The following is a 14,949-nucleotide window of genomic DNA, read 5'->3' on the forward strand; positions in this document are numbered from 1 at the left end:
AAATACCCGGAGGTATTGACGTCATGTGGTGGGGACACCCCCGAGGTTCCCGCCATGACGTGTATTTGAGTGTAGGAGATGTGCACGCGCGCGCCCTAATAGGTCACGGGAGTGAGCATGGTGGACTGGAACACCCATGCTAAGCTGGAGATGCCGAGGCCCTCGGCACTCTGCATTGGAGGCAGCCATCTTGCCCAAGGAGGAGGGAAATGGAAGAAAAGAGGAAAGGCAAAGCGGTCGCAGCAGTCTGCGACAGACGGACGCAACAAAGTTCCAATGTAGGGACAGCAGGGGATTTTTATCCTTATGAGTTTTAATGATTGGGTGATATTTGATGTGTGTGCTGTCTTGAAATATTTTATTGGTGATAGGTAAATTTTTAAAAAAATGTATGAGTTTTTAATTTTTGGAGTTATTCTATTTGTTAGCTGTTTTGAAATATTTATTAATTTTATTAGTATGGCTTTACTATTATGATCAATGTTTTATAGTTCTTGATTTTATTGTTTGTTTTATGAGGAATGGTGATGTTTCTGCTTTTCCCATTGTTGCACTGCATACAGAATCTGGCTTGTTGCTGTTTCCAGTTCAGGTTTTTATCTGCACATTTGTATTTCTACATTTTATTCTCCATTTGGCAAGGGTTTGTCTGTATTCGGCATGTGTGACCGAGGTGAGGTATTCTGCTAGAGTTTAGTTTCTGTGTAGGGAGCTATAGCAGCCTGACTTGTTCTGTTTTCCTAATAGGAGGTGTACTGGTGTTTTAGAGCCTGCAGTTGAACTTGAGGTGCAGGTTTTATATTGGGATTCTGTCCTATCCTGTACAGACCCCAGACTTCACTCCCATATAGAAGAATATTTATTGATTGATGCTCTTGAATAATTATAGGGGTAGTTTTACTAGATGGTTGAATGTGGCCAGGGATTTATTTGTTACTTAGATGGTTCTTCTGTCTAAAGACAGCTGTACTGGAACGTAGAAAAGAGATCAGTTGTCTGATGTCCAATTATGTGTTTTTAGAGGATTGTTCTTGGGGAGAGGAAGTGGCTGATCATGATTGAGTTAATCATCAAAACCTCAAGGGGAGGGAAAAGAAGGGCTTATGAGCCCATACCCTGGCTCTTTTAGGTACCTAGTAGTGCCCCTGATCAGGACACACACACACTTTTGTGTCACAACAAATTAATGTTCTCTCCCTATCATCATCTGTAGAAGTTTGTACTGAGAGCCTACGCTGGGAACAGCTGCACAGAGAAGAAATTCAAATTGGATAGGCCAGATGTTACCTGCATAGCTACGGCATCTTCTCCATTCTGAAACCAGACAAAGAAACGCAAGGATCAGAGCTCAGACAATCACAGGAAAGAAAGTCTTAAACACTTTGATATACTCGGGAACAAAATCTTACCAAGTTCTGCAGAAAGAGATTCTACAATTAAAAAAAAACAAATATAGACAAGTTAGAGCTCCTAAGTTGTAAAACTTAGTTGTAAATCTCTTTACCAAATCATCCTTAGAGTCACGTAATACGATTAGCACACACTGCTGTAGCTTCTGAATGTTAAGACTGGGATGACAGCTCCTTTCAGTCTTCCATCTAAAGAATGTTGAGCTCTCAGGTGGTCAAATTGTCAAACTGCCGCCTTCGATGTGTATTCATATTTAAGTGTTCAATAACTTCATAGATGTCTTCACAATTGCTCTTTATAGAATCTACATTCCAAGAGTCTTTCTCAAAGTTACCAGCCCTTGATGAAGGAGCCAGCCTCCGAAACATCTTGATGTCGGCTGTGACAGACTGGATATAAGATAAGTGGCAATAATGGCACATTTAACACCGATATTATAATTATTTGGATGTGGACATTTCAAAGAGCATTCATCTGAGGTACCTAATGATTAGAAGCCTTCACCAGGCTCACAGTCACGATAGCTGAATCATTGAACAGCATCGTATGAAGGTACACTCAGCATCAAATATATTTTCTTCAGACATCATTTTAACAGGTCTTATTTTTCAAGATTGTGTCTACATGTTATATTAAGGGTCCTTTTTTTCTATTCATTTTAAGAGTGGCACGTCCCAACTGAAAATGGCCTTCCCCCGAAAAAGCCCCAGTTCATTAAAAAAAAAAAAAAAAAGTCTCCCCACCCCCTCAGGCCCCCACAACTGCTTCACAGGGCCTCCCCAGGTTCCTTTGATCCCCCTCCTGCCCTCCAAATGAAGCCTGCAGGGCCTAGGCCTACCTGGTTGGGCTGAGCCCAAGCCCATCTGGGGCCTCCGTAGGCCAGACTGATGGCCCTCTCCAACCCCCTCAAAATATACTGAGGCTGGGGCCCTCCTGTGGGAGTGTATGCTGCAGAACAGACATGGCACCTGCCTTGCTGCAAACCCTTTATAAAATGGCTTGGGCCAGCCCTGAGATCAGTGCCATTTTGATATCACACCGGGCCAGTAGGAGGGCCAGCCGGAGCTATTTTCAAAAGGATGTATGGCAGGGCAGGAGCGATCAGACATCAGGGGAATAAAGGGCTAGAGTTTAAAAAAAAAAAAAAAAGAATAGAATGTTTTTAGACACCGTAAAGAACTTTACAATTACTTACGGACATCTGCAGAAAGCCGTGCTGCAAGAAAACAAAAGAAGGCACGATCAGTACCAAACAGACATTGACAGCAAGATTTGATTTCTCATGGTGGCGTAGTCGCGCTTGTTCTTTTCATTGGTTCGACTCATACTCATTTCTTGATTTATTCAGCTATGCTTAGGGAGGGCACAATTCTGAAAGCCATGTATCTGGAGAAAGACAGATTTGCCTAGCCTTGGTATGGCTGAAAAGTAGCCACAGCACGCATACTTCCAGCTGTGCTACAAAGGGGAGACCTTCCTTTGGGCAGGCCGAGATCAGGGGAATAAAACAGCACCTGTACTTGACATCTTGTCACGTGCACACCCTATTTTATCCCCTTTCCCTCACCTGCACAAAACGCAGGTGCGAGAATATGCAGCCGCTTTTAGCGCACGCACTTTCTGCTGATTTTCAAAGAGAAGACAGCGGCCTGGTACAAGCGTTGAGAGTGCCCACAGCCAGCGGTGTGGTTTCTCTTGAAACTCCACATAAAGCACATGAGCTACAAATGGCTGCATACTTTACACCAACGCAGTCTCTTTGCAAATTGCCTTATAAATCTACTCATACCATCCATAAGAGAGAGAAACATAGAAAAGGTAAAGAAATTGCCAATCACTGGGCGTCTGCGACGACCACAAGACTCCCACTCTGATTTGTGCTATGGTGAGATCATTAATGACATCACGGATCACAGTCGATTCTAAAAATGAGATAAAAGGGACAATTTTCTTTAAATAGCGCGCTCAGCATGCACACCGTACACCAATTCTCAGAGTACCACCACCCACATGGTTTCCATTTGACCCTAAAGTATGAACATTAAAAGCTCCCAAATGCACCGAGCCTGCTATTTCATGTGAGTGACTGGCAGGGGTAACTTTGAAAAAGTCATGATCTTCTTGCACGTTTTTCCTCTTCCATGCCAAACATATGCCTGGGAAAGCCTCCTTGCAGCAAGCAGTCAAAGTGCACTCTTTACTGTAACGGCGTGGCAGGGTTTCAGGGCCTCTTCATGGGGCATGGATTAGACAGGATGCAAGAGCTGCTGTCACCGGGGACTCGGGAGATGTGGACAAGGGGAAGACCCAGGACACGGCATCCACCATTTGTACCCTACGGAGGTTCCTATCATACTATTTCCGTGTTTTGGATATGCGAGTTCATTAGAAATGTAACATGCCCACATATGCACTAAATAGAGGATCCAAAGCATAGCGTGATCATGTCAGAAAAATCTCAATCATCTCTTCGATTGGTTGACCAGAGAATTAGATTCAGGTTAATGCTGCCAAATTGAACGGGTTTGTTTGTGCACACCATGACAAAAGTGAACCTCACTCAAAAGCCAGGATACGTTGTGAATGATCTCAGTCTCACGAAATGTACTGGTAGTGCTCACCTCAATATTTGCATTGTGCCACAGAGAGGCTCCTTCTGGAGTTCGTAAGATGTAATACGTACATGCAACCTATCACGATGCACCTGGAAGTTCCTTTTAATAACACGAGTGGCACCCCATACAATTAGGATGATTTCTGTATCTTCCTGCCACATTTTGTGGTTTCCAATTACGTCTTTTGGTACTTGTGGATCTTCTCTCTTTCTGTACACCATACAGCATAATCAATTGGTACTGACGCTTCTATTAGCAATGCTATTCTTGTGTTTCCTCCTGTTTTCTTGCACCAAGCTTTGTATCTGTAGGGAAAAGACTGTACAGGACTAGGACAACTTCATTCAAGCGATTCTTTCAAAGTCAAGGTCCCAGTGTTTTTCTGGTACAGCAGTGTGTTAGTATTTACACAGTTTCCAGTGGATAAGCTGTGGCACCTTGTTGTGCCTTTCTGTATCCAGGTCTTCTGACATCAGTACATCACATCTAGCATTTGTCCGTTTGAGCATTTTTTCTACACTGGGTGTAAACTCTTCCCTGTAGTCCACTGTCCTATGGTGCAATTATCAATCTCTCATCTTTAGCTTTAAGTTGATTTCACCTTAGCCATTCCTGTGTCACATTTTGATCCACATGGGGTTACAGAAGTAACTCTGTATTTCCCCCTGTATTTGCGCTTTTACCAATTGTTTTTCCTTCTTTGCTGGTCTGATTCTTTAAAGAGGTTTTTTTTCTCTCATTTTGCAAATTCAGTTTCTTATTCCCCCCACACTGGTGAATTCTCACTCATTCCTTCCCCACGTTGAAATAATTGTCTAGTCTTAGATCTTTATCAGGCCAGTCTACAATTCTAAAACTGTAGGAGAGTGCAGGGATTGCAAGTTGGTTGATAGCTTGCATCTTATTCTGTGCTGTTAAAGCACTTTTCAATAGCTGATCTTCTCTCTCATTAGCTTATGCTGGATTGTTGCATTTTCTTCTAAACCTAGATAGATTTGAGCTTTGTGCTGGATGTGGAATACTTGGATTTCAACAAAGCTTTGGATGCTGTCCCACACTGGAGGCTGATAAAGATGAGCAACCCAAGTGGAATCTAAGTTGTGTGTTGTTGTCAGTGTTACGAGCGCGCGCGGGCGCGGTCGTCTCGGGCGGGTGGTGAGCCCTTGGGCCACGGCAGGACCCCAGGAGGAGCCCAAGGCCACACCGTGGGAGGTGAGCTGAGCAGGCATGGTGAGCCAGGCAGGCAGGAACAGAAGCAGGGAGTCCGACCCTCAGCCAGACCTGCATGCCCATGGTAGCCAACACGGGGAAGTTGACTAATGAACGGTCCTCCGACTGTTCCCGGCCCTTTCGGACCTGCCGCTGGGAACGGCAATGGGCAGCAGGCCGGACAGAGGCGAGGGCAGACAGAGTCCTTAAACAGAAGACATCAGACGGGGCAGAAGCAGGCTGAAGCAAGACGGAGACATCAGGACAAGGGCTGAAGCGAGACACAGGAAAGATCCAGGCGAGCAGGAACTCCGATGCTGGGATACTCACATCCGAAGCCCCCTCGGCTGGCAGAAGCTCAAGAGCCCGGGGGACGAATCCCTCCTGTTGGCCACTCCAGGGCCCAACAGGACAGAAGGCTCAGGAACCAGACGAGGACGTAGGTCAAGGCAGAGACAGGAAGACATCCGGGCGAGGACTGAAGCAGACACTGTAGACAAGGCTGGGCGGAAACATGGCACTGTCCATCAGGGCGCCCTACTCAGCCCACCCGTGGGACTGAGTCGCGGACCACCCTGTCCCAGACGCGCCCTACACAGCCCAGGAAGGCTGGTCGCGGACCACGCTGAGAAGGAGGGCGTGGGGAAGACCCAGGCGAACAGGAACTCCGATGCTGGGATACTCACATCCGAAGTCCTTACAGCTGGCAAGAACAGGAACAGACATCAGGAAACACGTCAAGGCAGACATCAGGAAACACGTCAAGGCAGACATCAGGAAACATGGAGGACCTGGATCAGCGAGGTTACAGACAACTGTAATGCACAATCCGAAGGCCCGGTGCAAATGAACAGACAGTCCTTAAATACTGGAGGTAGAAGGCAACTCCCTGGGAGGAGCTTGCCAGGACCGCCCACCGCTGGTCCTATAACTAGGGTAGAGAGCTGCGGGCCAGCCCCTATGGAAGGGCGTCGCCCAACAGGAAGTCCAAACGCTGAGGCATGCAAGCCACAGGCACAGCTAGGCCTCTCAGGCCCTGGAGCAAGTCCCGGATGGAACACAGACGAGGCCCTGGCTTCAAAGCGGCCTCTGGAGGAAGGTAAGAGACCTCCTGTAGTGCAGCAGCAGCAGGGGGGATCGCAACAGTCAGAGCAACAGGGAAAACTAAGCTGGAAAGTAGTAAGACTGTATCCTTCTTCTAGCTCGGTTTGGGAAGAGGGGGGAAGATTTTGGATGGAAACAGGACTTTAGAAGGAAGGATTATAGGGGGCCATCAGCCTTGTACCATACTTGTACATTTGGCCAGGCGGAAGAAAGATCCCTGGGAGGGTTGCTGGTCCCATGGTGAACATTATAAAAGCAGTGAGAGGGCAAGGGAATGATTCAGGGCTGTCATTCCCCTCCCCCATCTTCACTTTTAAAAGTAGTGGAGGGAAGGGAGATGCCAGAGAGAATTGTTATCCCCCCAGCTTTACTTGCAAATGCTGTGGGAGGGCATTACCAGTGGCAGGGGGAAGGTTGAGTTTAGGAACCCATTTTTATTCAAGGCTGAGTGCCTAATCTAGGAAAATTCAGTCAAAAATCTAGACACCTAAGTTTGGCTGAACATTTCAAGAAATCGAGGTGACCAAAAACTTTGGCTGCATAAATTAGACATGCTGCCTTGGCTGAAATATGGTCGGACAGATCTTGAATAGGTTTTTTTTGGATTATTTTATGCAGCATTTATACTCTAAATTGTATTTTTCCTTATTGTACCCCAAATCAGTTCATGTGAGTGGGGTTTTCTTCCCTACCAGCAGATGGAGACAGAAGAAAAGCTTTTACTATACTAGTAGTACATTAGACAGTGTGCGTTGGGGTGAGTTTGACACAAACTATAAGGAAGGCCCAGTAGGGCCTCACTGCCAACTGGTGGAGCAGATGCTGCAGAGACTGGGCTGGAACTATGCCCGTACCAGTCCCTTTCACCTCGGGCATTCCAGGCATCCACCACCCTTTCAGTGAAGAAATATTTCCTGACATTGGTTCTAAGTCGTCTTCCCTGGAGCTTCAAATCGTGACCCCTAGTTCTACTAAATTGTTTCCAATGGAAAAAGTTTGTTGACAACCATGGATCATTAAAACCTTCCAAGTATCTGAACATCTGTATCATATCACCCCTGCTCCGCCTCTCCTCCAGGGTATACATATTCAGGTTCTTCAACCTCTCCTCATAAGTCATTCGATGGAGACCACCCACCTTTTAGGTCTCCTCTAGACTGACTCCATCCTGCCTGGGTCTCCTTTGTGATACGATCTTGAGAACTGAACACAGTACTCCAGGTGAGGCCTCACCAAGCACCTGTACAAGGAGATTATCACTTCCCTTTTCTTTCTAGATATTCCTCTCTCTATGCAGCCTAACATATTTAATGTAAAAAAATTAGAGACAAATGCCAGAACATAATAAAATTGAAGATAGTGAATACAATATTACAGAATATATTTCAATACAAATATGAAGCTGAACCTAATAAAATGGTATACAAGTATAATAAACAATGAACTGTTAATTAACTCATTGTTAATTAATTCTTTCCTGCTAAGGGGATTTGTCCATCAAATGATGGACTGCCTGTGTTTCGAAAATGTCAGCTGGACCACTCCCCTGCAGAATGGGGGTTGGGGGAACAAACAAAAAACAATTTGTCATGGTTTCTCTGCTTGAGGTCTGGGTACACCACCCTGGGAGCGGTACAGGATTGCAAGGCTGGATGCTGAGTAGGACAAGGGTCAGTTTTCTGCTTAGCCAGTCTCCTTCTCCTCAGGTTGAGCCCTTGAGTTCTGGGGTCTTTGCTACAGCAGTACAACATGGCGAGTCTGTACTATTGGAGCAAGAATGTACAGACTGGAGCAAGCCTGGACAGGCTGGGCTGAGCCTGAAGAATGGATGCAGGGGCAGGGCATAGAGCTGGGAGATGGAACTCAGACATAGGCAGGCTGGAATTGGATAAGGACTGGGACCAAGTACAGGCTAGGGCGAAACGAGACAATGGCAAGACAGGGAAAGTGTACTAGAAACAGGACTGGACAATGACTAGACAAGCAACACAGAACAAAGAACACAAAGGCCTGAATACAGTGGTATAGAAGGTCCATAGGCTGCTAGGCATAAGGCTGGAGGCCAGTAAGCAAGGAAAAGCTTGAAGAGGCCAGAGCGTAAGATGCAAGGTAAGAATATATCCGAAGGCCAAAGGCAAGGTAAGACCAAGAGTAGGCCACAGAGCAAAGTATGAAGTAAAAGCAGACCCGGAGGCCACAGGGCAAGGTACAAGAGAACAGAAGATCCAAGGACCACAAGGCAAGGAGTAAGAAACAAGAAGACCCAGAGACCATAAGGCATAGAACAAGGAACAGCAGCCAGGTGACTCCATGAAGAGGCAAGGATACAATGGCAGGACTGGGTTACATATGGTAGGAGCTTGGGTGTGTTGCGAGCAGAGAGAAAAAGCTTGGCAAGACTGGAGGCCAAGCTCACTGAGGACTCCTGGTGGAACAGAGGCTGCAAGACAGGCTGAGTCAAGAGGCCATTGAGGAGATGGCTTGCATAGCTCTGAACAGAGCTCACTGGAAGCGTCATAGTGGTCAGAATGAGGGTACGATGAGGCTGCACAGCAGATTAAATTGTAACAATTTTAAAGCATCTATAGATTGAAAACTGAATGGAAGTGACAGGTATCAGCTAAAGCTTTCTCTTGCCTCTCACTGTTGTCAATCTCTGCAGGGACCCTCCCATCCAGCTGCTCCAGCTGTTCCCCTCCTGTAAGTCTCCCAAGGCATTGCCGTGGCTCAGCGGCTACTTTACCTCTCTCTTTGCTTTCCTTCCTCAAGTGGTGAACAACCAGAGCAACCAGCAAACCACAGGGGGTTAGCACAGACAGCAAAAGGATGGAGAGTGAGATCATCCAACGGGAGACCCGGTGGAAGAACGCATCTGCAAATGAAATAAAACAGTAAATTATCCGAGGCCATCACAAGTGATATTTCAGCGCTTTTAATTTGATAATGAAAAGGGATTTGTACAGAACGCTGTTAGGGAAGAGAAGGTTTTGTATCTTGGAGTGGTGGGAGGACAAAGGCAACGCAATCTTAGAAACCGAGAAACACTGAGATGCCTGGCACAAACCTGAAATAAGCATTAGGAAATTCTACCAGACACTAATACTGAAGGATGGAATGGCTGGGGGTATTAATGTGGCAGGTGAATACCAGACCCAGAAGGCTACAACTGGATCTAGTTCTCTGAATATTCACAATGAACCTACATGAGTTGCATTTCCAGGCAGCAGCCTTCCCGCAGCCAGTTGGGTTTTCAGGATATCCACAATGATTATACATGTGATAAATCCACATTCACTGGAGACAGAATGAGGATAATTTTCCGCAGTGAGCCTAGTCAGTAGAAGTGGGCGTAGGGCAAGCCATGCCTGTCTTTTATAAGCTGTGTGGCAGGAGGTGCAGATTATAAAATACCGCCTCTCTCAGCACTGAAAGCACGTACCTGCCCCCTCCAGGAGACTCTCCCAACTCCCCCACGAGCAATCTGTCCATGTTTCGCCAACACAATGTTTTTCACCAATGTTTTCAATCATCCCAAGGTCACTATGTATCAATAATAAGGCTACTCATCCTCAAAATATTTTGGCTATATACTAAAATGTTCTTTTTAAAAGACTTCCTAGCCCATATTTCTAACCTACAATGTATCAATGGTTATATCACAACCAAACCACTACAAATGTTGCAAAACTCGGCTGCCAGGATTCTAACTAACTCTAGTAGAGGAGAACACATCACACCTATTCTAAAGAACCTTCACTGGCTCCCTATTAAATCTAGAATCATCTTCAAAGTACTAACTATAACCCACAAGACCATTCATTCCCAAACTTCACTAGATCTAAGCGACCCACTTCGTCTCCACACATCACTGAGACCTATCAGAACCAGCTACTTACGTACTTTATATGCACCTCCAGCCAAGTCACTGCTAAAGAAACGAGCATTCTCGACTGCCAGCCCCTCTCTCTGGAATGCCCTCCCCTTCGTCTAGAAACCTGTAGTCGAACATTCAAAAAGAAGCTCAAAACTTGGCTTTTTACAAAAGCCTTCACTTAAAGGTCTCTCCCTTTGGGATTGATTCACGCATTTCTTACCCCATTACACCAGATGTCTGATGCCGTATACATAAATTTCCTGTTAGCTGTACTTTAATTTGCACTCATGCTTATTAAGCCGGTCGTAACTCTGAGTTTGTTGTCCGCTATTTGTTATTTATAATAATTTCATAATTTTAAATTTTGTTGACTGTTATTTTTGTTATTTGTAATATTTTAAATTTTAAGTCTTCCTCAGCTTTATCTGTAAGTTCTCACGAAGTTAGCCCTGTTATTTGCACCCTCTTACTCAATGTAATTATCTTGTTTCTTAATTTTCCTGTTCGATGTAAATGGGATGGCTTATGCGGCTTCCTGCAAGGCAATGTAGAGGTATTTGGTTTCCCAAGATTCCTGGTTATTCATTTGGGCGGGAATGACATTGGCCACCTCACTTGTCGTGAGTTTATCAAAATTATCCGTAAAGATCTGGCGTTTCTCCTGAACCGCTTGCCCAACACGAAATTGGGGTGGTCTGACATCATCATTCGCCTACGCCACCGGGAGGAGCCCATGTGGCGCTCTGGTGTCAAAAACTGAACCGCCAAATCGGCAAATGGTTGGTGCGGGAAGGCGGGTTTTGGATACGTCATGATTGGTCGTGGGAGGTCTTGGAGGGGTATTTCCTAGGCGATGGAGTTCACCTTTCTGACGTTGGCCTAGACCTCTTCAACAATGCCTTGGAAGAAGCCCTTCATTTGCAGCTCCTAGTTTAGCCGCAGTGGGGGAACAAGGGCATTTAATTTGCCTTGTTGGTGGCGGTAACCCGAGCCCTATGTGATTGTGTATTAATTGTAATTGGGAAGGGAACGTTGGAGGGGAGCGCAATGCTCGTGCAGTTTGGGGCCGCTGCACGAGAAGGCCTAAAGAGCAAGAAGGGGCCGATGCTCAGGCCGCAACTTACCCTCGCCGATGACGTGGCGGGGTAAGTGAAAGGAGGGGGGGCTCCAAGATGCTTACCATTGGGCCGCGATGGTAGGTGAAGATTGGCATGCGGCAGAGGAGGTGGAGGTGTGGGAGTTTAATTTTGGACCAATGTTAAGTGTGGCTCGGGTTAGGTTTTAATAAACTGCGGCCTTATTTGTTATTCCAATCAGTTGTTGAGTTCAATTTGTTGGTAATTGTGTGAGATGTTGAGGGCGTGCCTGAACGACTGGTCCCGAGTACTTGTGTTAAAAGAGGCGACCCGGGCGTGTCCCGAGGTCGCCGAAAGTAACACAGGGTCGGGTGGGAGGCAAGGCAGCCAGAAGCGGGGGGGGGGGGGGGGTGAGTAGGAGAGAAGGGAACGAGAGACCAATGGCAGCTGGCGATTTAAAAAACCGCGCTGCCATTGGACGGAGGGGGTTAAGAAAAGAATAGGGCTAGCGGGTAGCGGTTAGTGGGGCATTCGGCAGCGAGTAAGGTGGAAGCGAAGTTTGCTTCCCTCCCTCCCGCCCTTCAGTCGTTCGGTGCTCTTTTGCTTTGTTGCTGGACTGTCGCAGTAGGCGGTAACCCGAGCCCTATGTGATTGTGTATTAATTGTAATTGGGAAGGGAACGTTGGAGGGGAGCGCAATGCTCGTGCAGTTTGGGGCCGCTGCACGAGAAGGCCTAAAGAGCAAGAAGGGGCCGATGCTCAGGCCGCAACTTACCCTCGCCGATGACGTGGCGGGGTAAGTGAAAGGAGGGGGGGCTCCAAGATGCTTACCATTGGGCCGCGATGGTAGGTGAAGATTGGCATGCGGCAGAGGAGGTGGAGGTGTGGGAGTTTAATTTTGGACCAATGTTAAGTGTGGCTCGGGTTAGGTTTTAATAAACTGCGGCCTTATTTGTTATTCCAATCAGTTGTTGAGTTCAATTTGTTGGTAATTGTGTGAGATGTTGAGGGCGTGCCTGAACGACTGGTCCCGAGTACTTGTGTTAATAATAATTTCATAATTTTAAATTTTGTTGACTGTTATTTTTGTTATTTGTAATATTTTAAATTTTAAGTCTTCCTCAGCTTTATCTGTAAGTTCTCACGAAGTTAGCCCTGTTATTTGCACCCTCTTACTCAATGTAATTATCTTGTTTCTTAATTTTCCTGTTCGATGTAATTTTTCTAATTTTCTTGTTCGATGTAATTTCCAACTTTGGTTCTATGTAAACCGACATGATATGTACCAGTACATGAACATCGGTATATAAAAGCTCTCAAATAAATAAATAAAAAATGTTAAAATTACTAATTATGTGTCAACAGTTATATTTATATCGCCTCCTACCCTTTATTTCTAATTCCTAATGTATCAATGCTCAGTTTTTCAATGTTCACTGTTTAATGCACAAATAGTAAGGCTACTCATCATCAAATTATTTTGGCTATATACTATAATGTTCTAACTATAAGGCTCCCTAGCCCACAGTTTCCAACCTATAATGGATCAATGGTCATATGTTAAAATGTATTAATTAGTTTTCAATGGTTATATTTATATCGCCTCCTAGCCTTTAGTTCTAAGTTCTAATTTCTAATGTATCAATGTTTCAGTGTTTAATGTATAAATAGTAAGACCCTCCTCTTACTATTACATATATATATATATATATATATATATATATATATATATATATATATATAGTCAAAAATAGATACCAAACAAACCTTCCTAATGAATTAAGTGCTTTGCTAATACATACCTTCATTCCTGTGTTCCCGATTCCTAACCTATCATCAGATTGCTTTCTCGGACACAACCTCTGCATTGCCTGACTACGCCGTTGACTCTCTCCAAACCCGGACCTCTGCATTACCTGACTATGCCGTTGACCCTCTCCAAACCCGGACCTCTGCATTGCCTGACTACGCTTCCGATTCTCTCCTTGTCCAGTCCTCAGCCTTGTCTTGCCACTGCTTCTTGATTGCTGCCGGCCCTGACTCCAGCTTGCTCTACGACGCCTCTTCAGTCTACATCCTGGACTTGGCCTATTCAGGCTTTGGCCTGTTCTTGCTCGGGCGCCCCCCTGTCTGACTTTGGTTATATTGGCTCCCGGGTCTCCGGGACTCCGCCTCGTCCCGTACAGACTTCTCTATCCCACTGTTGCTGCTTCTGGGCTGACCTTCCACTGACGACATATGGAGGCCCACCTAAGTCCAGCCGGCCCCGGTACCCAAAGGTTCAACCCGCGGGGAACGAGGGCTGGTATTGGTGAAGCACCAGCCGTCCTCCATCCTTCAGCCACTCCGCCTGCCGACGGTGGGGACCCGTAGGATCCCCCCTACGGGTAGTGTCAACCCCACCTCAGCCCAAGGGTCCACCTCCGGCGCAACATGGAGAAGGGACAGCAACCATAACTTTTTATTTAACAATTTTCAAGCATACAATGAAACAAAGATATGAACATTTGCCAACAATTATTCAAGGTAATATACAATCTGGATAAGAAATTCTGTATATCTTGGACTTAGGTTGCGAAACATACTAGAAGGTGCAAGACAGGCCACAGATTACAACCCAGCCTGAGCCTCAATAAGATATTTTCTCCATATCTGAAGGTACTTAAAACTCTTATTTGCCAATTCATATCTCAGCTTTTCAATATCACATATATTAGCTACCTGCGCGCACCAGTAGTCCATTGGGTGTGACTTCCAAAACTGTGCTATAGTAACTCTGGCAGCTAGAAGTAACTGGCCCCCTAACGGTCGTAAAGGTCGCAGAACCAGCAATGCCCGCCAGATCCCCAACACAACCAGAATCAGGCAAACATCAACTGGGATACCCAGAATATTAGACATTTCCTGCGCTATTTCTCCCCAGAATCAGGATCTCTCATGGCAATGCCACCACATATGGACATAAGTGCCCTGTTCCCCACAGCCCTTCCAACACCTGCAATCATATGTCGAAAACATTTTAGCATAGTATACATCCAATGGAAGAGTCTAACCATCAAGGCCACCCTTCTGCAACATATGGAAACCCGATGTGCCGCTGTCCAGATTCCTTTCCATGCTTTAGCATCTAGCTCGACACTCAAATTGTCATTCCACGCGGCAATAAGCCGAGGGGAAATTTCCACCCCAAACTTGCGCAATAGGGTGCCCGAATACATATTCATTATACCTCTACACTGTGCTTTCAATGCACACATATAACTTTCCAATCTGTTGAGCTGGCACAAAGGGGCTTGTACCTTCACTTTACCTCCCAGCGCACCCCTAATTTGGAAGTAGGGAGCCAGCGACTCATCCTCCAGTTCAAACTCCTCTACCAAGTCCTGATGAGACATAAACCCCTCATCATTCCATAGTTGTTACACGAAAACCAATCCTTTATCACTCCAGTCCCTAAAAGCTGAAGAGAAGGTACAACTGAAAGTATTAGGATTCTTGTACAGGGGATTCATAGGGAGGAGCCATTCCTCATCAGCACCCATGGACCTAGTGACCTGATACCACACTTATATTGTGTGAGCAATAATAGGATTACTTCTACAAACTTTTCTACTAAGAGGAAAGGAGGCTGGTAGAAAGGGGAGCACTGCCAAGCTAACCTC

General features: G+C 45.8%; 1 protein-coding gene across 4 annotated transcripts in view; it reads right to left on the reverse strand.

Moving 5' to 3' along the window:
- The window catches only part of LOC115080195 (butyrophilin subfamily 1 member A1-like), a 42,836-nt gene that overhangs the window by 6,452 nt on the left and 21,435 nt on the right, over positions 1-14,949 (reverse strand). For all 4 annotated transcript variants that reach the window (XM_029584316.1, XM_029584317.1, XM_029584315.1 and 1 more), the window contains 4 exons: positions 9,082-9,210; positions 2,606-2,626; positions 1,410-1,430; positions 1,288-1,314 (listed from right to left, as the gene is read on the reverse strand). In XM_029584316.1, the coding sequence (XP_029440176.1) occupies positions 1,288-1,314; positions 1,410-1,430; positions 2,606-2,626; positions 9,082-9,210 (198 nt within the window). The remainder of the gene's footprint in view (positions 1-1,287; positions 1,315-1,409; positions 1,431-2,605; positions 2,627-9,081; positions 9,211-14,949) is intronic.

This window comes from Rhinatrema bivittatum, chromosome 19 (assembly GCF_901001135.1).
Source record: "Rhinatrema bivittatum chromosome 19, aRhiBiv1.1, whole genome shotgun sequence".
NCBI classification, from domain to species: Eukaryota; Metazoa; Chordata; class Amphibia; order Gymnophiona; family Rhinatrematidae; genus Rhinatrema; species Rhinatrema bivittatum.